The sequence below is a fragment of the Nyctibius grandis genome, chromosome 4 (genome assembly GCF_013368605.1).
Source record: "Nyctibius grandis isolate bNycGra1 chromosome 4, bNycGra1.pri, whole genome shotgun sequence".
NCBI classification, from domain to species: Eukaryota; Metazoa; Chordata; class Aves; order Nyctibiiformes; family Nyctibiidae; genus Nyctibius; species Nyctibius grandis.
The window spans coordinates 87,201,947-87,228,374 of NC_090661.1; the positions used below are offsets into that span (position 1 = coordinate 87,201,947).

Genomic DNA, 26,428 nt, shown 5'->3' on the forward strand with positions numbered 1-26,428 from the left:
CTATAGATGCAAAGATTTCCAGTGATGCAAAAGCCAAGTATGTTTTTGACTATGCTCATTACCTACCAGTCAGCACAAAGCAAGTAAAATGGACTCTTCCATTTGAAGTAAACCACTCATAAAAAAGACTGTCCAAACATGAAATTATCCTGGATTAATTTTTTTTTTTTAGGTTACTCCATGTGATATATAAGCTTTTAAGATCTTCAGAAATTGTGTCCCCCCACCAAAGTTATTTTCTGTCTTGTCTGCCAAACATATATAGCAGAGCATAGTCAAACATAAAAATCAGAAAGTGACCTATGTACACAAGTCTTCCTCCTGGCAGAAGAAAACAGAATAGAGAACAAATGCACTATGTGTGATTAGTTAGCCACACCAAGTCACCTCTGTAAGATGCTGAGATAATATGGTTATGGGAATAGCACAAAAATCTTTACTGACTAGGGTTTCTACAGATTACTAAGATCTTTAAGGAGCATGTTAAGTATGACAAGAGCATAAGAGGGGATAGTATAAGGAGAAAGTGGTGGCTCATCAAAGAGGACACTGGTAAGTGCCTGCCCCTTTGTCACTCCTGGCCTCTTAGAGCTTCCTGCTACTAACTGCTGTTCTCTTCTTAGAAGCAACTCTTTCTCATGCCAGCTGTTTCTCTTCCTGTTTGCTCTTCTAAGTCTGTGGAAGGAAAGGAAAGAAGTGGGCTTGCTGGGGACAACATGCTGTCCATACATTGTCTTCAGGGAAAGACAGAGGATCAGAAACTGTTAGGACAAAAATATCTGTGGCAATTCTTTTCAAAGCTGCTCCTCCCCCTGTGACAATCATCCAAGTGTAGCTCTTCCCTCTGTCTTCCAAGCTGGCTCCTTGTAAGTGACTTTACATCTTCAGTAAAACGTGCTACAATATTCTACTACCCAATACTCACTAATCTTTCTTACACCCTGTCCTAGTACGCTAGAGAGAGAGTAAGCTGTTGTTGAGATAACTGGCTTCCATTAGCAACCATGTGATTGGCAGGACGATAAAGTCTTTTCCCTTGCAGGTCAGCTGCTTTTTAAGAAGAGGGCATTCCTGCTGATCCATCTTTTAGCTACAGTCTCTCACTGAGTCCCAAATCTCCTGCCTTTTAGCTTTGATACGGTTCAAGCTTTCCCCCTTGTATCAGCCCCTACCTGTCATCAGCTCCTCTGTACCAAACAGCCAATATCAGGAGTTTGACCTCAGGGCACAGTCCGGGTGGGCAGGTAAAACCTGACCACTGGACCTACTTCCTCATCTTTCATATCCTGCAATTCATGAAGAAGTATCAAATTCAAACTAAAAAACAGAAGCACGACCTTTTATAAGAACTTTCTGAAAAAGGCTCTGTTGCTCTTCTAAGTATTCTTGAAAAGAACTGTCATCCACTCTATTAAGATAGAAATGGATCACAAATAAGGAAGAGAGGGAAAACACCGCAAATACTTAGTAAATGGTAGATGTTTTTAATGTGTGCCTGCAATACCTTTTGGTGAGGCATGCAAAAATATATTTATTTAGTTTTGTTTTTTACTATACTAGAACTGTTCTACATCTACAAGCTCCAACTGTAACCCAATAGAGTTGCCCAGACTTTTGCTGTTTATAAAGTATCTGAAATTGATTAGATTCCCATGGCATACAGAGCATCCTCTATAAAGCATTACTTGCATCAAGAGAATTCTAAATATAAGCTGCTAACATCAACTGAGAGCTATCATAAGCAACATAATCCCTATTTATGTGATATGCTTGACAGCTGGTGCTTGAAACATACAAAAATATTATTTATTTCCTGTAGCAAGTATGTACACACCCTGCCCTCCTGCATAGCTGGAAATCACATTTTCCCTTGAAAGACACATAGGCTCTGCAAGGATTTATACCTATACCACTTAGGTGGATGACAGAAATGGTGCCAAAATCTCTCAACATCCCTTCCCTTCAACTAAACTGACTTAGTACAAATTGGAAGATGTTTAGTCACTTCTAACATTGATAATAAAAGGAGAATAAAAAAGAATCCAAAAGAGGAAGGCTGCTAGTCAGGGCAAGACTTGCGGTATTTGAAGTCTGGCAGAATACAACTTCACATACTGAATTCTGGAACTCCTAATGTACAAGTATCACATGAACAAATCTATGGCCATGATCCTATATCCTCATCACGTAGTCCACACTTCCCATCATAGATATTGTTCAGTGTTATATTACTGTGAGAATGTAACAGACAACTCTACATTTTAACTTTTTCATTTAAAAATACACTTTAATGAAGTCCTTTCTAACCATTAGGAGAAACTGGAATACTTTTGCCTCAGGAATTTTCCCTTCTGAAATGCCTTTTCATTATCTTGCTGTGAAAAAAACTACTAAATTATTAAAAGCAAAAATATTCTTACTATATAGATAATTTGGTATGGAATTCTTTCTACATTTCTCTTCTTTTCTGATGACTTTGACAAGTTCATAATGGTGCTGAAAAATATCACCAACATCTGCAAAAACCTAAAGACCCTCCATGTGCAGTTAGCGATTCATTTTGCTATTTAAATGACACTTACACTTGCAATTTTGTGAAATAATAAATCCTTTCTAAAAGCTTACTTCAAGTATGAAAAGTTTATGAAAATGAATTGCTATGGGTGGATATAGTGTCTAAATTTACAGAGAGCAGAGAATAGAAATAACTACATGAAATTAAGATATGTAGATTCTAGTCTGGAAAAACCTTCCTTTTGGCAAGAACTGTAGAAAAGTGCTTCCAATATTAAGGCATTTAAAATTAAATTTGATATAAAATAAAGATCAGCCAGCTGGAATAATGCTGCTTTCTAACAGTTTAAAATAATTCTATGTAACAAATTAAGGAAAGGAAAGCTAAATAATACTATGCCTGAGTCTGCTCTGCGGGGAGTAGTTTTGTAGACAGGAGCAATTGCTCAGCATGGAATCAGGCCAGCACACACCAGGGTAACATGTACACTCGTGCAAAAAGGTGTCACAGGATCTTTACAAAATTGTCAGGATCAAAATTCAATCTTATATCCATGTAACAGCACCACCAGTAGCACAGTGCCCCCTAACAACACATTGGAGAAACAGTTTTATGCTAACTTACAGGGAATAGTGCCACTAATAACACTTCAAATAACCGCTTTTCAAAACTAATTACATGGGAATGGTAAAACATGAAAGGTTCTTGAATTTAATAACTTCAGCACTGGTCAAAAGGGGAAATTAGTAGGATAAAAAACAACAACTAGTGTCTTACTTGTCTGAGGTCGATGAAAGCTAACTGCAGGGTGTCTCCCTGGAATCCTGGCACAGGCTCAGAACTAGCAAACACTGCAAGGAAAGGTTAAAAATATTATGGATGCCGATTTTTAAAAAAAATCTAACAGTAAATCAAGCTCTATGCACTATAAATGTTACCTAGCATTAAAATGACAGAAGTTTGACAGAAATAGATTACAACTATTAACCCATGTTGATTAAAAGCACATAAACTAACAAACAACTTTCCCATAATTTTTTCAGCTCCTATAATCTCCTAGAATAATACTTTTAAGAGTATAATTAGGAATGTTGCTTAAAATTCTAAACCAGTAGTAATGCTACAACCACAGAAGTCAACATCTTTTTTTGGCCTGAGGTGAATGATTATGGAAGAATTTCGAAATAATATCAATTCCATGGCTGTCAACATATTTTAAAACATCTGCTTTTGTTATAGCATCTGCTCTATAAAAACTCCACCTCTAGCCAAACAGCAATAAAAGACAAACACTAAGGTGGGAGTTAGTTCAATGTGTAGACAACAAGTGGAAAGATCTACGTGCCACAGTCAAAGCAGAGCTAAAATGCCTGTTCATGCCTTTTAGCCAGCTTATCAATAATACACTTCTCCTCTTTTTGAACCCAAAAACAGGTTGTCAAAATTGGAAGGCAAAACTATATTCAAAATGCAAAAAATGGTAACACTCATGGTAATGAAAAAAGCTATTTGTTTAAATTAGGAAACGATCAATAATTGTCAAACTTAAAAATAAACATACTTTTTGTTGTTCTTATCCCAGTCACACGTTTATAACAGACACTTGCAAAAACTCCAATTGCCTCACATCCCCACTCCAGTCAGACATCTCACTTCAAAAGAGTTTAAGAGAACTTTTCTTATGCTCTTCAGTTAGAGCTCTTAGCAAAACAAAGTAGATATTACTCTAATAGTTTTAGAGAGGTATCATCTGAGGCAGTGATAACATTTTTTTGCAAGTTTGAGAAGCAGGTCATTCAACAGTAGAAGAAACAGAACATACTTATCCAAAACATTTCCAGATCCAGTGCTCAACTCTACTGTGCCACATGAACTCCTACCAACGTTTAAAGATAATGTGAAATCCTTAATAGATTTATTTTTTAAACAGCTAGCTAGAAAATTTGGATCATCAAGTGAAAGTAACATCCAGAAAGACATCAGTGTCCACGCTAACATGATGGTAAAATAATGGGTGCAGTCATTTGCTTCTGAATGTATGGTTTCAATTCTACGCAGTCTAATGAATTCAGATAGACTATTCACAAGTCTAAAAATGGTTATGTGGAATGCAATGTAAATGAAAATAATAAAAGATTCTTACTGAAGTGGTACAAGAAGGTACTAAGACCATCTCAGAATATCTAAGAATAGCTTAGCAATAGATGAATGTAGTATCAGAGTAGCAGCTTTACCAGTAGAGGCAGAATTTATTACTTGTATTACACTAGTGCAAAATTTTTTATGGACAGTCATATAATAGGAGAATGAATTAAACTGGAATATGACTTGATTCTTCATCAACTAAAGGAATAAAAAATAGCAATCAAACAACCTAGGGTGAACACTGTAATGTCACAGACAAGTATTGGTAACAGTCGGCAAATGCTCATTTGTTACTGGATTCAAGTTTGAATTTTAAATTGTCTGGTTTTCCTACTTTATAACTAACACCAACTTTGTAGGGGAATTTTCAGGGAGTTTCAATCTACCAGAGAGATGCTTTTTAAATAAAAAATAAAAAATACAAAAAACAGTAGAAAAAGCATATCCTAAACCCAGCATTTAATAGAGTTTGCTTAATAATAAACTCTTTAAAAGCAGCAAAGAGAAAACAGTCTGTACAACCACCAACCTGCAGAAGAACAAAAGATCTCCAGGCTTACGAAAGCACCCTTCTGAACACCCTAGGCTAAAGGGCTGGGTGTCTCCATGGCTGTCTTCTGCAGGTATCTCATGGCCATCAGCACCACTCTTTTTTCAGGGACAGACAGGCCTATGATGCTGGCCCCTGTGGTCAGCCAAACATAGCGTTTAAAATGGGAACACCATACTATATCAGGGAATTCTTAGCAATGCCCCATAGCAAACAGCTAAAGAGATACATGGGTTGTGAGCTATGGCAGCACACTAATAAGGAGAATAAGCGTGATGGTCAGGAGGGGTCTTTTCTACATCCCCTAGACAAGGAAGGAGAACCTGTACTCTTCTTGACAGATAAGTCCCATCTGTATCCAATTCTGTATAACTTTCTGTTCATACCCAGTACACTGAGACTAGCTTCCCTCACTAGAATCTGAGTTCCTCCAGTCACTCCACAAGGGTAGCACTGGGAGAAGGAAGCTCTATGGCAAAAGAATGGCTACAGAACTGAAAAGTGAACAGAACTGAAAAGCGTGACCTGCAGCAAAACTTTTCAGTTAGCTATTGGCACTTACTACTTTGGGAGGTACCTTCTTATAGTGGGATACTTTTACTCGCCACAGGGCAAATATTTGCATCCTTTCTTCAGCTCATCAGGCTAACATAGTTTGGAATTTATCCTGATGCATTAAATAATGCAGTAAGATTTAGTTTCTCTCGTAGTACCTACTACCTACTATAGAACAATCAGCACACACGGTACCAAACTTAATTATTCTATACGCTTTGTTATCTTTAACTACAATTTTATATTATAAATGCATTTACAACACCAGGGACACTCATTACAGCACAAGCATTTATTCTCACATTTGGGTCATTTTTGACAGGTGACTACAGTAGAATTTGTTCCATTATTACAATTACATGAGTTCGAAGGGCAAAAAGATAATCTACTTACGGTAACAGTCAGACAGTTCCCCCCTGCCCTCAGCTCAGGGCTTTTAAGTTTTGCTAATAATTTTACAAAGCTAATTAAATATTTTCTACTGCACAGTATTTTAGGAAGACATTATAAGAACAGGATTAACATTCTTAATATCTTTGTCCTAAGGGTCCTTTTCCAGATAGTAATGAAACATTGTCATACATACATCTTTTAAAATATTCACCCCTTACATTCATTCTAGGCTTAAACGGGATTTGGAGGGGTAGGGGGAGCTGGCTGGTTGGTTGTTTTATTGCGCATAAGAGCATTCAGGAACTGAGAGTGCAAAGATCACCACTAAACTGTCACATACAGGGGCAAACAACTAGTTGCTTGGCAGTTTGAATCAGAAACTTCAATGCTTTTGGGAAAATAAGCTGAAAATATGCATTACGTGAATCTGGTATTCACAAGGTTTTTGTTAACATCTTCTTTCCCTGCACTTTGCTGCTACTCTGTAGACTTTTTCTGTGTATATAGAACAGGATCTTTGGCACAAAGTGTCCCCACAATATGTACAATCTCAATGTACTTCCTGCAACAGCCAGTTTGGGAATTTACAGGAGGTAGGATCTAATGAAAAAAGTATGTAATAATACAAAAACAGACTGGGAGGTAACACATACCTAGTTGTATGTGTTATGGTAAATTAACATATTGTAAAGATGACTTCAGTCCATTTTCTTTTGAGTACTTTGCTTTGATCTTTTCATGACATTTTTTATATAGGATATATGTGAAGTCAAGTATATATGTGTTAATGGGTATCTTAAGAAAAAGGCTGTGTCTGATAAAATGGAATTTAAGACATCTGTAACTGTAAATTGCACTGAATTTCTACACACTTCTAGATTTATTAACAGGTCTCTTAATTTTTTTCTCTCAAAACCCCACCTTTTAGCCATCATCTGTGTGTGCCTCCCTGTTGGTCTGACAAATAGTTTTTGCTGCTCAACGGCAGAAATTAAAAAACAGAGTCCAGACTTTGGATCAAAAGCTAAATTAGGAGAGTTTTACTTCAGCCTCATAGCTTTGATTCAAAGGCCGGGCAGCGAAGCTACAAATTTATTTTTAAAGGAAGAGCAGAGAATCAGGTGACTATCTCAGCAGCCGTCAGCCACTTTGCAGCCCGGTTGGATGCTCCAGCTGTTCAAACACGGCCGGTGGGGAGCCTCACAGAGGGAGCTGCCAGCCGGCCGAGCAGCAGCCCCCAGCCCTGCCCCCAGCACCGGCCAGATCTCCCTGCTTCCCCTCACGCCTGTGCTGCCATGTGTGACCGCCAGATGAAGGATGATCTCAGGCGAGCTAAGTTAACCTGACTTCCCAGATGGGAGAGGAGGCAGGTAAAGTGAGGGGCCTCCAGAGCAGAATATTGTGCCTTTTCAAGGAAAAACGGGATTTGGGTTCCTCACCTTCTGGAGATCACCTGTGTGTATGCTCAACAGAGAGCACTTGCGTCAAGATCTCTCTTGCTCTTGGACACTGCAGCTCTCCGCACAGTGGGTGAAAAAGGAGGGACCAGCAGGAAGCCCTATGTAGGGCTGGTTAGGAAGGTATATTGCATCCTGCTTTGTGCTAATTCTCCACTAACCCTTGCTCATTTATAGGCAGGACCCAAAACCTTTTCATCCTTGCACAGATTCGTGTCTGGGTGAAGAAGGATGCCTACTCAATCATACCACCTTCTGCCAATTAATCCCGTCTCTCAATTCAGCTATGTTAAACACATAAATTATAAACTCTTCCAGCAATTACAAGTTCTAATTCCTTAATAAAATGCTGATGTAAGGTATCTAGATCTGGACTGTGCCTCTGAAAAGCTCATTTTCTATTAGGTACACCTTGCTTCTCATAAAGTGAGATACAGCAACCCACATTTGAATTTCATCTTCAAGAAATGACAAATGCTTCCCCTCCCCAACCCATTTTCCTCCTCAGGACACCGAAATGCAATGTTCAAGCAAAAGACTCTTCTTTGGGTTTCATTCAATGGGACCTAGTACGTCCTATTTTTCTGAATCCTGTTGTAAGAATCCCAATCATCCTAGTGGAAGATCACTGCTGAGAAAGAATGGTGTAAAATACAGAGGTAACACACTGCTTTAAGTTATAAAATATGTAGAGACAGTGGAGAAATACTTCAATTAGAAGAGGACAAAACAAATCAAACTGAAAGCCTTTGGAATGTTTGGAAAGAAAACAAAAAAACTTATTAGAAGCAGATCATAACTTTTGGGGTTTTTATAAATCATCACAGAAGACCACCTGCATACCACTACTATTCTTGAGCAAAAGTATCAGATACTTCCAGATTTTCTGCTCTGCTTTTTAAAGTTACGTACTTTGCACAGAAATGCAGTACAGGATAATGAAATCCCAAAGTTCAACACAAGATCACCTCCTTCCCTTCCACCTTCCTTACTTGGAAGTTCACTTATCATTCTACCTATTTGCTGTGACTAAGAACTTCAAGTACTTAGTGACTTCAACAGACTGCTGCTCATTAACGGATTGTTGGGTTGTTGGTTGGACTGTTGACCGCTTTTTAATGGAAAAGAAAAAATCTGACAAGTAATCACATTTACCTGCTTTTATTTAGATCTCCTCCAGTTCATATTAGAAAGAATAAAAATGCAATGTTAAAGATCAGAATAAATATCTAGAACATTACCAAGAATTTTTAAAAATGTATCTTCAGATATTCATAACTTGCTACATCTCACATAACTTCTTAGTTCAAAATGCATCTGAGTATACTCCACTGTGTCTGTAAGTAAAATGTCAAACCAATGTGTACAATACAGTAGGAAACTACCCAACAGTTGTGAATTATTCGCACACTCTAAGTATTAATTGAAATGTCACTGTCGTATCCATTAATCCCAAAGTGTCAAAGAATAAAGCTGGGGGAGGGTGATGAGCAAGAACATAAATCACAGGCATCACAGTGAGGCCTGGAATGTGCCTGTGATGAACCTTATGAATGAAACCACAACAGCAAAGCAGTCTGAGCAAAATCTTGTGTCGATCCCTTATTCCACAGATTGTAAGATGTCATTTGTTGCAACATACTATCCTGACAAGCTTCCACAATTATATTTAAACTACTCAAAGGGTTTCTGTGCAAAACCAGATTTTTTTCTAATGTGCTTGAAAAGCTTTGCAGAAAGGAAGAATTAAAGTTTATTCTATTTGCATTTGTACAGCCCACGCTAGAAGTTACACAATGGTGGAAAGAATGCATTTTTCAGTCTTTTAAGTTCCTAGTTTTCTGAACCTTTCTCATTTTGGCCCAAGGTTTCCCATGCCCTGTCCATGCCATGTGTTCAGTATAACAGCTACATACAACAAAACATGTTATTTTAAGGTCAGATTTTAATCTTAAAATAATGAAACGTTACCATGTTAGACTAAATAAAACTCTACTAAAATCTCTTCACTGATTGAAGTTTCCACTGTGCAGCAACCAAAGATGGTAGAAAGAGTGGTAACAGAAATTGGGATTGTACATAATAGGGCAAAGGCTGAGAAGAAAAAGGTCTGAAAACAACCCAGAGACCAGATGACAGCCGGACTCAGGACTTCTCATTACTTTGCTGTAAACATACTGTTCATACTGTGAAAGCTACCTGCAAGGCATGCATTTTATCCCCTGTACTGCTAGAAATCCCCAAGGGAAACAGTGAATTGGTTAATCTATACAGAGTAGTGAAGTACTGTGTTGTTCACAGATGATATTTTAAATATTAGAAACAGAGTAATATGGTAGTGGGCAAGCTTTCTTAACTGTTACACTATTTATTCAGAAGGCAGATGACTGTGTAGTGGGTGCACCAATTCAGCTTGTCTAGATGAATGATTGTGGTGTCAGTATTATGAATATGACAGAATTTCTGTTTTTTACAGCTGGGATCTTTTTTACATCTAGGAAACTACACAAATGCACATATACATATCCCTACCCACCTACGTGAAAAGAACACCATTAAAGAAGTAAAAAAAAAGTCAAACCATCATCTGTTTGGCCAACTTGTGCAATCACAAACTTCAACGTCATGATCACAAATATTTTTCAATCGGACCCTAATAATCCTGTCAGTTCATTCCACGCACTGAAAGGCCTTAAGGCTGTACAATGAAGGACTGTCAGAAAGATGCCTGCTCTATCTGTTACAGAGTTTAGCTGGAATGTAACAAATAAGGCAGGAGAAGGGAAGACAACCGTATGGTTAAAATGTCAAAAGACATTTTAACATTTGTCTTTAATGTTAAAGACATTTAAGACAATGTCTTAAATTGTCTTAGTCCCTAGACTCAGTCCCTAGACTCCCCAAGAACCCTTTATGATGCTAACCAAACTGCTTGAAATCAAATTTCCAGTTTCCCATAGGTGGCTGCTAATTGAGTAGTCATCAATTTTTTCACATGTCCAAACTAAAAACCTCAACGTATGACTTGCAGAACTGTCCCATTTTACAGCTGTCACCAAAATCATTGAGATCTGTGCTTCAAACACATAAGAGGAAAGAAACTTTGAAAAACAGAGCATAAGAATCTAAAAATATGCATTGAAAAAAACTCTAGTGAGCCTTTTCACTGTATCTCAGTCATCAACTATAAAACCAGATCTAAAACCTATTCATAACACAGCAACGTTATGGAAGTAACTTCCTTCATACAGATTAACAGCTCACCCTCAGCAGTGAGCTCCATGCAAAACATGAGGACATTAATCCTGCCTTCAGTGCCTGACTGAAACAGTTTTATAAAATAATTCTGATGCCATATATTGAACAGTGAGAATAAAACAACATCTGATGTTTACTTAATTAGTACTACTATTCTGCACAGTGAGTAAGGCGGTAATAACTCTAGGAGGGAGGAAACTCCATGTAACAGCACATTTAAAATTTCTATCATAAAAAATAAACTCAAGAAGGAAAATTAAAATTTCACAGACATTCGACCGTTTTTTCCTCAACTATAAAAGCATAATATTTATGTAGTGATTTTGGGTAATTTTGTACTAGACTATAGTCTTTTTACTGGATGTAGCAATTACAATCCCATCAGATGTACATTTCAATTGGATACTTGAGGTAAAAAAAAAGTTTCATAAAATATTTTTGCAGAAATGTTAACATACTAACTTATAAATACTTTTACAAGAAGCTGTACTGTGATAATTTTTTTGTTTAAAAGACAAAACTTTAATATATTATGGAAAAAAGATCACTATATGGCTTACATCAAAGAACTTTTTTGCAATGTTAAGACAGATACAGATAGGAATACTGGAACATCTACTTACGTTCACATTGTATCACATCTAAATTAAACTGCTGAATCGCTCCCATGCTTATTTGTTTTAATTCACTGTCCAGTAGCATCTGCATTAGCGACGTTGAAAGATGCTGGCAGGCTGACATGCAAGCTGTCTGGGCCACTTTTCCCTAGTAGAAAGAGCAACAGGTTTTAAGATAGAAACAAATGATACATCACTGAAGAACTGCTTATCTGATTTGATTTTAACATACATACACTCAAAGTCTTAGCAATGCAGGACTTAGTTTAGAAGGAGAAAGATCACACTTGCTGTTATTTCTTTGACCTATTAGCTTTGTTTCTATTAAGTCGACTGGGGAACTAAATTAAATATATGTTAAAACAATTATTGTTATTTCTTTCAGAAATCCAACAGTCTTCACAAATACAAGGACATTTCCAAAATAATAATAACATAAGTTGATGAAGCTTTGTGGTTTTATTAATTTTAATTTTTTTTACCCAGACAGAATGAAAACAAGAAAGTAATGAAAATCAACATGCTACATATTTTTAACAATAGTCAGTAAAAAAAGCCCAAACTTTATATAAACAAAACCGTTGCTTTCAGTTGGGGCATTTCTCATAACAGCTTATGCTAATTATTGGCACTTTAATTGCTTGAATTCCATCTCAAAGCTTGTTGCTAAATTATTTAAAATATTCGTGCTTATCCATCATCTTTTCAGGTGCTTAATAAATCAGTGCTGTCAGTAACCAACTACTTACAAAATGAAATGTAGCCCTCTGCCGTAATAATTTTCTAATCACAGTCTAGTTAGTAACATTTCTCCTTATGATGTATATGTAATTGAGACAAATAATTTTCCAAACATAAGACCAAAGCCCAAAGCACAAAATCACACATTAATTTGATAAATTATTAAAAATTTAATACAGAAAAACTGAAAAATATGGAAATTCTATCTTAGAATGAAGAACACCAATTAAGACCAGATACCCAATCAGATGGCACCGTTCTATTCATAGCACTGCAATCTTTTAGAGCAGAGTGATCTTGGCTTTTAAATGCAATTATATTAATCTCTGTGGTTTAATGTACTTAAACCATGCTTTTCAACAGACATCTATGTTGCAATACGTACTGAAACAAAGGTAACTATTAACATGCTTACACAAAAGAAACCATAATTATGTAATACACCTACTGGAGCACACACCACTATCATTTTACTTATATCCATCAGTACAGTGATGGCACCTATTCTCTAAAGTAATGGGCCCCCAGCCGTTTTCTGCAAAATCAGGTTGATCATTTCACTGTTGACTCACAGAAACACATATAAGCAATGAAAAATTATAAGGATAGACAGCAGTTCTCCATTCCAAAAAGTCTGGAAAGTTCTGGTCCAACATCTGAAGAGCCAGATCTTGTCCTTAATAAGACAACTTGCTCATATCATTGAATTTTCATGTATACATATAGCAGAAAGAAAATTTGGCCCTAAGTATTTTGTACTTTAAAAATCCATTCTTTGTTAAAATGTAATTAAAATGTAGTCAATACAATGGAAAGTGTTCACTCTCCTCACATGTCACACTGAAACATTAAATGGCTTTTGCTAATACCTCTTTAGCACTAGGACACCTTGAACTGTTAGGAGCTTTATATCTAAAATGAGATGTCAGTTTCTTAATTGCAAATCTCAGAAAAGCAAATAACATTTTTGACCAAAATAGATGAACTGACAAAGAGGAATGTAAGAAACAATGCAAGAACAGCATGCTTAAAAGTCTCCCAAACCCAACGGTAATTACACTGGGAGACATGCAGCTCTATTCCCCAAGCAGAACAATATCAATATGAATGGAAAAAAAAAGAAAAGAGGGAAAAAAGGGGGAGAAAAAGAAGGAAAGAAGGAGGTGAGAAGGGGAATCAATGGGCCACAGTTCATTTAATTACAGTGTAGTAGGTTTAAAATACTTAATGGAAATGTCATTTTGATTTAATGGAACAACTAGTGCATCTCTGTTTAATGTACTGCTCCATCAAATCAGCTCCATGTCCTATTTATGCTGCCACTATAATGTAATAAAAGTTCAACCAGATTAATAGGTTGTCAAGAAAAAATTTAACATTCAATTTATCTTATATGCAAATGTGTACTCCTCTATTATTTTAAATAAAAGACAGAATTTCATATTTCTGACAAGCATCTGTAGTTAATTGTTACAATCTGGCAAATATTAATAGTACTGGAGCACAAGATAATGGTTACAATACAGAAATGACACGGTAAAAGCCACTTGGACTTTAAATAAGTATCAATACATGTACATTTAATGCTTATTTTAAAATTTCATAAAATGGAAACATCCTAAGATTTAAACAATTTCCAACTATGTAACTTGAACTACAGGCTTATTGTTCACATGACATATCAACAAATAATAGAAGTTTACTATACACAGTTTATACTTACTCAATACAATCACTCGATTTTCTTAAATCTAGAGAAAAAATGAAGCTACATATATCAATCAAAACGCTGAATTTTAACTGAGAGAAATGTGAACTTTACTGTTATCCTCTTCAAAATTCAGTGCTTCCCAGTTCAAAATATGTTGGATGTATGATATTCAGTAAAGAATTAAATTCAAATTCATGTTTGACAAATGAGATCTAGTTAAAAATCTCTCTCCAAATTTCCACCATCTACCAATTAATCAAGTCCTTGCCATTTTTTTCCTAATGCATTTTGAAGAGGAAATTTAAGGATTCATGAACATAACAATAACATGTTTCTTTTCCAGAATTAAAAAAATCTCAGTTAGTTTTAAAACATTCTTAATGTTTATTATTTCTCAGTTTGTTTTTTTTAATTACTATTATTATTTCTTTAAGGGGGGTTAGCTGTGGTTACTATATCTAGCAATTAAATATCTATATTCAATAGCATGCAGAGGTTCAGCAGGCTTCTCACATTCGCTCCAGTTGCCTCCCATTTTGGAGGCACCACTATTATCTCCACTGTGCCTATGCTAATTGCTGCTATCTACGAAAACTATTCTTCCACTGAACCAATGTAGAGTTTACGAAACAAGGACCCTATTCTATAAGCAGAAACACCTGCTAACAGTGTTAAAGGCAACTGTTTTTTCACCCAGCCTTCACATTTTGCTGAAATACAAGTTTGTAAAAAGAGAAAACCCTTAGACAAACTTCTTATATTTCAAAGGAGCTTGTAAAGAGAATCTGCTGACATATTAAATCCTTTTTTATAGGACCCAAAAGCTTTTCTCCTAAGAACAATTGCAGTAAAGAGACATTTGGCTCCTAGGAAATTCCCAGAGGGTCAGCCATATGCATCCTTCCACGGCACCTTCGCAGTACTGCTTTCTAAGACCCATGCTAGCTGTCTCAAAAGCAGCTTTCATCATTCACTATGGTGTCACTCAATATGATTTATGGACTGTATTCAACAAAGACAAAGCATATAGAATGAGAAATATGACTACAATCTGCTAATTTGTTTTGTATTGAGCCACTTAGGAGTCAAAGACCTGATGTCAGGCTGAGACCGGCAACACAATTAACCGGCCAGTGACAGATTCATCCATCCTCCCTGCCAGGCTGTGCCAATCAAAGACAGCATGAAGCAGCATTTGGAGAAATTGGTAAGAAAACCCATTCTCTGAGTAGCCTGTGGAGGCTGTTGATTGACAGTTTTTGAATATAGCTGCAGAAAACCACCACCCCCTTCACCCTCACTGCAAGCTGTGAAATTAGGCTTTTGCTGCCAATCACAGAAACAATAAAATAAAACAAACTGCCATCCTCAGCATAAAAGGAAATAGCAAAACTTATCTGTTAAATCTAAGAAGTTAGTGTGAAGAATTAATTTAACAATATGAAATGACATAATTAACAACTTTCTGAAAACGCAAAGAAACAAAACATACAAATTTTATCAGTCATAATAACTAAAGCATCGTATTACTTAACATCAGGACTAAAATCCAACTTTTGAACTACTGACAAAAACTGAAAAGTATATTAAAAAACACAAACAGAATTTTTAAGACTCAATTTTACCTCCAGTCTGTGCCCCAAATTCTACTGAAAATATTCAAAAAGACCTACTTGAAAGGTTTTTGTAACTGTTACTTTTCAATAGTCATTCTTTTCCAAAGAGTTGTCCAATATTAACTTTGTACTGACAAAACACATATCTAGAATAGAACTTCAGCTCATTCTAAACTTAGATTAAAAACACTTGTATATAGACCCTCTATAATTTCAAATTAACTGATCTGAAAATAAAGGTATGATTTTTCTTTAACTGTCCAAAATAAAAACTAAAAAATGCAGGTCCTTAATAACAAATTTGATCATCCAATTGATTTCATGAGATTAATGGCTGTATAATGAAATTTTAAATTGCTTTTTGTTTCAAAGTATCTAGTGGCACTATAAACTGGAATACAAACTTAAAATGGGATGTAAAAGAACCTGAAAACAGCAATAATCTCAAAAGACTAAGTTCTTGTGACTTTAGAAAACAGAACCGTTAAAAGCTCCATGACTTGAAAATTATAACCTTCCAGGAGCAACGCAGCCTCTGTGCTCTGTGTCTCTGAAATTCTGGTATTGCTTGGTCATGACATAACCAGCACACTGACACCTATTCAACATTAAAAGGAAATATTTCTACACAAAATATTTGATATTCCTAGTGCTCATGACCCTTCTTAGCTTGATAGTTTAACATGAGGCTTCGTATTAAAATCATAGAAATGTTCATTGGAATGAACCACCAATGGCATCTAGTCCAGCCTCCTACTTGGAGTAGGACTATTGCCAACACTAGTTCAGTCCGTTGTCCTTTTATCTGGCTGAGCCTTCAAAACAAGCAAGGATGGGAATTCTACAGCCTTTCTGGGTAACCTCCTCCAACATTGCATTACTCTCTTCATGCAAACTTTTTCCCTAATGTCAAAGCTTCACCTCTCAAACTTCTACCTGTGACTATAGCCATATGTGAATTTGTCAGTCCTACCAAGATGAGTTTGGCTCCATCACCTTTGTATCTGTCCTTCAAGAGGTTGTAGGCTGTCACTAGGTCTCTTCTCAGCCTTCTCTTTAACAGACTAAATAACCCACCTCCCTAAACCTCCGTTTGTAACTCATGTGCTTTAGGCTCCTAACAACTTGGAAGCCCACTGCTAGATCCTCTTTTCAGATCCACAGAGCTACTACTCAGCCAATTGCTTTCCACACTGTAGCAATGAACGGGGTTATTACCACACTGTGTACTCTAAGTGCCTTACACATTTGTTCACTTAAACAGCGAACGGCACAGTGTACATTTGCTCACTTAAGCAGCGTACAGCAACAAGATTCAACCACATTAATGTTATTAGAGAAAATCAGTAAAAGTAAGTCCAGAAATTCAGTATACAGAAGCCGCTCTTAACAGAATTATATTAATTTCAACACTTTCATTATCATGGAAATGCTTACGCCAAAACAAAATAAACTCCTTATACAAAAATTGATGACCTGAAAATACTCAGGGCTTGGAATAATTCTTAAATGCACTCCATCATCGTCTAAAAAAAAAAAAAAAAAATGTGGGCACACACATTCCCTTGACCCCAGGCAGATGTAGCAGAGAAACGATGGAACTTTCACTGATTCTTTATTCTGTTATATCACTCTACCCTTATTCTGTATGCATGTCTCATAGCTGCATTTTGATACGTGACCTCTCTCCCAAAAGGTCTCATAGTCTCCTCTAAATTATCTCGTTTGGGATGCAAGGCACACCCCACCAACCTTCTGCAAGGTTTTTAGGGCTCCTGCTGTCCCAGTGTACGAAACCCCAATGTTAGTCATTAACCTGATCCCCACATGCAACTACACAAGGTACGCAGCAAGTCATCAGCAAAACAGAAGGATCTTTTTATTAAATGATTAAAAATTGAAGCAATAAGCCTGCAGGCAGTTCATAGTTTTTCAGTTCACATGCTTTTTCTTCATTTTGCATCTACTTACCGACATAGCTGCATGGTCATTGTTGTTATTCTGAGAAGGAAACCAGTAAGGCAATCAAAACAAAAAAATTAAGATGTACTGTCAACATCAGAAAAAAAAAAAAAGAATAAAAAATTGGTAGCAATAAAAGGTAAAGAAAAGCTTCTAAAAAGAACAATTACAGCTACATAATTCCTTATTTTTTTTTAAACCTATGAACATATATATTATTTTGTTGAGGCATAACAAAGTTGTTATAATTTAAATAATACCAATTTAGTAATAAAATGTTTTTCTGTAATAAGAAATTGTATGCCAAAATATCAAAGTAGCAAACTTCCAATAAGGAAGTATATCAACAGCCTTTCCAGAAAAATTTCATTATAACAAATAATATATTCCAAAAAACTTAGATTAAAAAATAAATGCCATGTTTACTGTCTTGGCTTACGGAGGCTATCTGTACGTCATTAACATAATTCATTCAAGCAAGACTTAGAATGGTTTAGGACAGTAAGAATCTAAATGTCACATGACCCATTAATAATTTTTAACATAAATCTAATGGCAATGTAACTGGAGGGTGGAATAAAGTTATTTTCTTTTCCAAAACTGCTTAAGTACAGTACACAAACACAGAGGAGAAAACTAAGATGCAAAACTTAGGAGGAAAAAAAAAAAGCTTCAGAGACACAAGATATTTCCAGTGATTCAATGAAGATATCAGACCCAACTAAGTTGTGCCACGAAGTGTGCAGGTTCAGTAAAATTGAGATCATGGTCTACCTGATTTAGATCTCTAATGTTCCAATAAAAATAATACAAATTGCATAAACCAGATATATAACATAAGATGTACTTTTTAAAAGTTATGCCTACATTGGTACAGAAATACTTCAGTATAGCCACACATGAAAGCACAAAAGGAGACACATCCCTGTGCATATACACAGCTTACACATGGAGCTAAAATAAAACAAGACTCTAACGACAGCAACCCAACAACCGCAACAAAAAATTGTTAAAGAACATATGATAACACTTCTACAGGAAGACTAGAGTTTCAAACAATATCAAAGTGAGAGTCAGTGACCCTTGAATGAAACTACAGAGAACTAGTGTGGCCAACTAGTGCCCCTAGCCCTAGCACAAGGCCCTCTAACATGATCAGATATGATAAAGTAGGAAGAGAAGAGATTCCTCTACTTGTCCTGCTCTTTTCCTTACTAAAATCAAGGCCGGTGGTGAGGATGTTCGTTCTTTGATTTCTAACTACAGAAAAGGTTCTGAGAAACTATTTTGAGCACTGGAATGTTTCTGCCAGCCATACAAAAATTATTGTGGAAATGACACTGTGCCATTAATGGAATAATCCATTAATGAAAATGAATACTAAAAATATTCCAGATCTTAACTATGGCATATGAGAATCTAGCTTAGTTTAGCACTCTAAAGCACTTACTATTTTAATGAGTTAATGAACCTAGTTCTGGGCTTATTTTTGAAAATGCTTTTCCTATAAATTTTCTCTTAATGAAAGTAACTGACTATCATAAATCTAACCAGAATCACCATAATGAAACTGTACACACATTTTTATATGACTCCACAGCTCATGCACAACAACATTCATAGGACTATATGTTTCTACAATTGGCCAAGCCAGAATAGGGAGTTATACACAGGATAAGTCAAAAATTACAAGAACCCTCTTGCCAGACCAGACTAGTCATCCATATAGTTCTACATCCTGCCTGTTACATGATCAGAGTTTGAAACTACAGAATAACCTCTTCATAGGAACCAGCTTTCTCCAAAGGCTGGTTTGTGCCCCCAGGCACATACTTCTATTCCTTTCACGCTCTTCAAAGTCCTAATGCCACAGCTGCTTCTTTCCATCCCTCTTAACACATTACTTCATTCTGTCTGTGGCTCATTTCCGAGCAGCTATATCACAACATACATTCATGACAGACTTCTGTACATCCTTCTCAAGAAGTTGCACATCTCTTGACTGCTATATGCATATGGCCACTGAGGAGCAGTGCCATTTATTCACACTGCTTTGTATGTTAAGTTACAACTAATTTAACTATCTAACAAACTTGCTATTCTTTATCAAAAACGCTAAACTGATGTGGCACAGAAGCACATGCCTCACACATCACATTCACATCAATACAACATGATACATTTTGAGTGGGTTATGTCTTTGAGTCGGTAAAAAAAGAGGACTGAAGAATCACAGCCTCTTCACATATGATTTGGAAGACCAGAGAAGCCCGCTATGCCGGCAACTTTAACACCTCGCTGTGCACATAAAGAAATTATCTTTTACTTCCAGTCTGGAGCCTCAAAACATTCTATGCATTGAGAACTTATTCTTTATAGGCATTGCACATGGGTAAAGCACTCAGACATCAGTGTGACAGTAGCAATCAAGGACAAGCTGATGAAAAGCAGATGTAGCTTGAAAGACTTATTGAAGTTACTCCAGACCTATAAAGCTATAAACTATTATGATGATAAATCAAACTAGAAATAGTCTTTTTTGTCTTAAAGCAATGGAAAATCAGACAACAGAATGTTAACAATTAGTACATAAAACAAGTCAACAGTACCCTTTTACCCGGGACAAAATAACACAGGATATATTTGAATATGAACGAGGATTCATCTCAGTGAAGCTCAGTTAACCAGAATCAAATTGTTCTTTATGATCAAAACTATTTAGCTAAAAAAAAAAAAACTTAGAGAATCCAAGACCTCCATAATCTTATGCACAAATGCAGGATTTGCGCCAGTTCTGCATTGCTTTAAGTCAGTGCATGTGTACACAGAACCAATATGGTTAATTAAAAAGGCCATCTGATGCTCTAGAAAACCACATGAGTTCTTATGCTATTTGTAAATTAGCTGTTGCTAACAATATTACTAATGTATTTGGAAGTATTTTCTAAGTATTACCATGGCTAAGCATCACCAACATATTGAAACACATCTGAAAGTACATTTGTATTGAAAAAAATAAAAAAATACATCTGCCAGCATGTAAACAATTCAAAAATCACATCTATCTTCAGAATCTTAGTATTTTAAAATAAAATAACACTCCAATATTTTGAAATTAAACTTAATTTTGAACACTTACAGGTAAATGAGTAAAAACTTGAAACGTGCTTCTTAAAAAGTTAATAAGGTCCATTAAGTATCCACTGGCCCTTCCATCTGATTCAGACATTGTCCAATCATAGTCAGCAATCTGAATGAATTCATCTATTTTTTGGTTAAGTTTTGTGTATATTTCTCCTTCTGCAGCATGCCTTGCATCCTGAAAAAAAATCGTGTGCAATTGTCAGAATTCTAAAATACTTGCATAATGTATACTATAAGTGTGTTTACAACAGTATAGGCCCACAAAATATCTAAGTTCTCAGAGACAAATGAAAGTAATTTGAACTTGGAAACAAAGAAATTGCTTTACTATCTTCACAACAATCACCTTTATTTCAGCCTTACGAATCTATCAACCCCAATACAAAGTTTATTTGCCCTCTTTTACAAAGAAAACAAGAAAAGAACCTAACTATTTTATCTATTACGGCTGAAGGTCCAGCAATCATGGGTTTTACGTAATTAATATCTTAAAGCTGCACATCTGAAGAATATTCATCATTTTTCATCCTCCTTTAAATATTCTGATCATGACACACCGTGATTCAGAGCACTCTCCTACTTCCTCCCACCCCTTCTTTTTGTTCTGCCACCACCTGGATTCTACTTTTTGGAACAGTAAAGAAGTGAAGTCTAGCGTTTACTATGAAGAGAGTTTACAATGCTATCTATCATCTGCTTTATTTGTTTAGGGGACATCCTCATAGATGCAATGGGATCTATCTACAGATGCTTGATAAGGTGTACCTTGCTGGAAAAGCATGCTTTTGCCAGCTTGGAGTTTAAAGATACTTGATAAATTCTATGTTCTAATTTGGGCTCAACATGAAACTTTCTTCACTGATCTTGAGAAATAATTCAATTTAATTTAAAGTGAACTGGTCAGTTGCTGAAGGTTTTTAGAGAGTAAAAATAGGCTGGATATACTGGAGCAACACAAAAGCGGATGAAATTCCCATCGCTAGTTTCCTCTGGGATAAAGCACTCCAAAAACATGGCATTTCAGGAAGGATATAAATAGGAAAGGCAAAAAGAAAAAAATCCAAATGATCTGAGCTTAAAGGTGATATCACATTGAGTGTGTCAAATTCAGTCTTCAGCCAGGCCCCAGGCTGTGAGGCCCTTCGGGAGGAAGTGAGCAAGCATGTGGCCCTGCCATGTAGAGATATTAAAGTACAATTCCCTAAAAATAGCATTTTTACTGCCAAACCAACTTATAAAAAGCCTCCACTGAACAGCTCTCCCAGTCCAACACATAAGAATCTAGCAATCTCTTAACATGTCAAATAAAGGAAGATGCTGACATCCACAATTTTGTAGATGGCTATGACTATAAAAGGCTCAATTAAGGTCAAGTCTATATTTAAAGTTTCTAATTAACAATGAGACCTCTGTTTCAACCATCTATGATGACAGGACTTGCAAATACATCTTCTTAGGTTTAGTACGGTTGCTTGGGTTTTTGTTTGAGTTTTTTTTGTTTGTCATTTATAGAGTGGTTGTATAATCTTCACCAGATAATTTATTGGCAATGGCAAGACTAGTCCTTCAGTTTTTGTTTCTGGAAGGCTGCTTTTGGCTACCCTTTATTTTGCTTTGGCTATTGGGTTACAACTGGAGCAGTGTGCTGCCAGTAATTTAAGCAAGGAGTGTTGCTCTGTTCCCTGAGATAACTGTGAACAGCCGAGCAATTGGATTTCAAACCCAGAAGTTACTTTTGAGAAGCAGCACTGTGAAACCCATGCACAAGTCAAGAAAGAATAAGTTAGCAGTATTCAGATTTGGGATGACTCCTAGAGACAGGTGAATTAACTCCATCTCTTCTTTTAACGTGGTGACATAATTGCATCAAAATCTTTTGAAAGGTCACCAGATTTTCCCCCACTATAGAAGTGAAAAGGGCAAATGACGTGGTTTTGTTAAATGGCTTTTCTCTCAGAGGATGTCCTGAAGCCCTGCACAGGATTTGATGCTGTGTGTCTGACTCTCCAACAGCCATTATGCAGCTTAACGCTGAGACCCTGGGCTCAAAAACTTCTATCAACTAGATCTGCAAATACATCTATTTATACTCAGTGTGACTGCTGATTTAAACAAAGGAGAACAACAGTCATCCAAAGCTGGAAAATGTGGCTATAAATATTGAAATCTACACAATTATTTAATATGAGAAAATGAAACAAGCTTTGGTTTGTGTTTGTTTTTTTTTTTAATTTCTACCCATGCTTGGGGAGTTTGAAGGACATCTTAAAATGAGATCATATATACAAAAATAATATGAGAAAAAGAGCCCTCTAAAACAGCAGCCATGAAATAGGTCTGACAACTTCTATTAAAAAAATAGTGTAGACGTAATTATAAGATCATCTCATGGAATGTAAAGGTGATCAATGCTGCTAATAAAAGGAGCTTTTTGACCACTCCAAAAGAATGGAGGTGACATGATTTGCCACCAGGAGATGAATTTAATAACAGTCGAACATACCAAACTCTGTGATGGCCCAGTTGGGGAACTCCAAGCAGTTTTTCATTAAAATAGAGAGGAGTAAAAAGAGGGATTAACAAGAAAAGAATTTTCTACTATAAGTGGAGAACGTTGTGCTAACAAGTTCTCTAGGGAAAGAGAGAGGAGAGAAATCATTAAAAAAAAATTCTTATGTGTTTGTCAGCGTTCATTCTGTACTTTTCCAAAGTGCATAGATACTAAGCTCACTAAACACAGATATAACATTCCGTGATTCCCTCCAATAAAACTTAAGATAGTTTATAGGATAGTTAAACATAACTTACAGCTTAAGCAATCAGCACAAAATATAATGCAAACTTTCAACTGAATTTATTAAATGAAATTCAAGGATAAAGAACATCTCACCTCTTAATGAAATCAAAGACTATGGCTGCATTAAGGGTTTTGTTTGAACGGTAAAAAGATTATGGATTGACCTTACAGGAAAATATCTATAGATATGCAAAATCAAAGACACACATGCAGTATTGGTATGCAACAAGCAAACTAGGCATCCTGGATCTCTGGTAGGGCAATGGTAACCTAACTACAGTTGCTAGGCCACAAATTTTCTGTCTTGCCTTATTCATTAAATCCTTAGCAAAACAAATGACAGTTAATGGGAAAATTGTTGGCAATCAACTGGAAATATGAAGTGTCTTGCAATGATCATGTCTTATTCCACCTCACCCACCTTTTAACATCCATGCCAGAGGGGATATTACAATAGGATAGGCTACATATTGCATCAACAGAAAAAAATGAAGTACAGAAAACAGAACTACTCTCAATAGGATTAGTCCTCTTTATCCCATAAATACAAAAAATCACCCTCCTTTGTTTCAGTGTACACTGAAAAACCCCAAATACCTAAAGTTCAAGTTGCAGCTGCTTTGAAATCCCTGATGACTTTTGGGATTTTTTTTGTTTCTCTTTCAAAAATTTCTGTATAGAAGTCCCAAGTGACTAAGAAGGCAATGCACTGGCTGAATTAATGGCACAAGGTAAGCTATACAAGATTATTCTTCCGTGACAATGTTTTCTTCAGAAAGAAAGCCCCAAACCACCCGCCAAAGCACACACATTTACTTCTATTCTAAACCAAAAAAGCTACTCGGTCAGACTCTGTCAATGAAATAATTTCTGCCATATTTTAAGTATATAAATAGAAAAACTTGTTCTTCAATGTACACAACCATCTGGTGCTCAAAAGAAGTACCAGGCGCTCAACCACCACCAAAGTATGAAGGATCTCTAAGCGTCTCTACACCTGTCCCCATTGTCACAGCACCAGAGTGTTTCTGGTATAGGGCCATTCAGTGGCTTGAGACGAAACCATCTTTGGACTCAGCATAGCTAGTCCAGCTGTTGGGATCTTGTTTTAGAGCTTACTAGGGTCATTATGACATAATATAGCCTAAGCACAAATCAGATCTTTGACTAATTTATCTTAGGGATAAATCTCAGCCATCTTGAGTTACCTGACATTATGTGTATAAGTTGTCTTCAGTAATTTCATTTTTACGTGCAGGTTTCTCATTAACAACACCTGTGTCTGCCTTATGACTGAAAAAGGACTAAAGCCTTTTGGGTAATATTGTGGAGAGCGACTTCACAGATGAGGGTATGGGTTTTACTCTGCCAAGGACATCAGATGTGACTATACAAGTCACTTGGAATTTTTCCTTTAGTTTCCTCTTTTCAAAATCCTTTAGAATTTTTGTATCAACAAATGCAAGAACAACTATTCACCTTGAGTACTGTGTGCAGTTTTGGGTGCCACAGTATAAAAAGGATATGAAGATACTAGAGAGTGTCCAGATGAGGAGCAGCTGAAGTCACTGGGTCTGTTCAGCTTGGAGAAGAGAAGACTGAGGGGAGACCTCATTACGGTCTACCACTTCCTCACAAGGGGAAGTGGAGCAGTAGGCATTGACCTCTTCACCCTGGCGACCAGTGACAGAACTCGAGGGAATGGCAGGAAGATACGCCAGGGGAGATTTAGGCTGGATATTAGGAAAAGGTTCTTCACCCAGAGGGTGGTGGAGCACTGAAACAGGCTCCCCAGGGAAGCAGTCATGGTGCCAAGCCTGACAGCATTCAAGAAGCATTTGGACAATGCCCTCAGACACATGGTGTGAATTCTGGGGCTGTCCTATGCTGGGACAGGAGTTGGACTCGATGATCCTTGTGGGTCCCTTCCAACTCAGGACTTTCTATGATTCTATGAACTAGGAGAACTTCACCTACTAATGAGATGAGAAACCATATATAGAAAGAAAACTACAACATTTTTTATTTTAGGATTATTTTATACTTGGCTTACAAATGTTGCCACACTAACTGTTGAAATTGCAATTGTCTATGCTCAATATGCATCACCAATGATTTACTTTAATTTTTTGAGCTTTAAGCTTCTGCCAGTTCTGAAAAATGTCAGAGAAAATACAGTTTGTGCAGATAAGCATTTGCCATACATTAGAAACAGTCAAGTTCCCAGTGATCACTTTAACAAGTATTATCGTGCACATAAATTTAAAGGACATGTAAATAAAATATGAATTCTAAAAAGATAATTTAATCATTTATGCTTTGTAGCATATTCTTAATACTGCTTTTATATTACTAAGTTAGACAATTTGAAAATATACCACAAAATATTTCTATTGTAGAGCAAAACCAAATAAATAATACAAATATTTTAGATTAAACTAGCCGTTTTGCTCAATTCCCTTCAGAAAGGGGAGATGTTACACAAATTGGAGCTTAATCTATTGAAAGATTCTGGTGCAGTTAAACTCGGCTTGTCATTTCGTAACTTAATAAAAGATGCATCTGAAATAGAATATTGACGCTCCTCACATACTGACATATTTCAGACCATACCAATAACAAAAACTATCTGCTCAGTGTTACAATTGAATCCTTAACAGTTCATCATTATTTTAGAGTCAAAAATGAGAAAGCATGCACCTTTGCCCTCACCCCATTTTGTTTTAAAATGCTTCATTTATAGTGATTTTAATGTAACTTTTCAGATATAGTCATATAACAGATGACATGTATCATACCTTAAATGTAGAAAGTCCATAAAGTCTTGCAGTGTGAACAGTCACTTGTGAAATATTTGTAATGTTAGATATAAAATCCTCAAGGTATTTACAGGCTTGTTCCAGGTGTGTTGTGTTTATGATGATTTGAACAAGCTACAAGAGACAAAAAATTCTTGTAAAAATCCTT

The 26,428-nt window shown here is 36.2% G+C and overlaps 1 protein-coding gene across 4 annotated transcripts in view; it reads right to left on the minus strand.

The window, feature by feature from the left end:
• The window catches only part of EXOC6 (exocyst complex component 6), a 97,477-nt gene that overhangs the window by 22,876 nt on the left and 48,173 nt on the right, over positions 1-26,428 (minus strand). For 2 of the 4 annotated variants that reach the window (XM_068398200.1, XM_068398199.1), the window contains exons 17-21: positions 26,260-26,394; positions 20,660-20,839; positions 17,530-17,559; positions 11,497-11,638; positions 3,293-3,366 (exon numbers count right to left, since the gene is read on the minus strand). In XM_068398200.1, coding sequence (XP_068254301.1) covers positions 3,293-3,366; positions 11,497-11,638; positions 17,530-17,559; positions 20,660-20,839; positions 26,260-26,394 — 561 coding nt within the window. Of the gene's footprint in view, positions 1-456; positions 676-3,292; positions 3,367-11,496; positions 11,639-17,529; positions 17,608-20,659; positions 20,840-26,259; positions 26,395-26,428 lie in introns of those variants that run through there. The other 2 variants (XM_068398201.1, XM_068398202.1) reach the window with 2 other exon arrangements.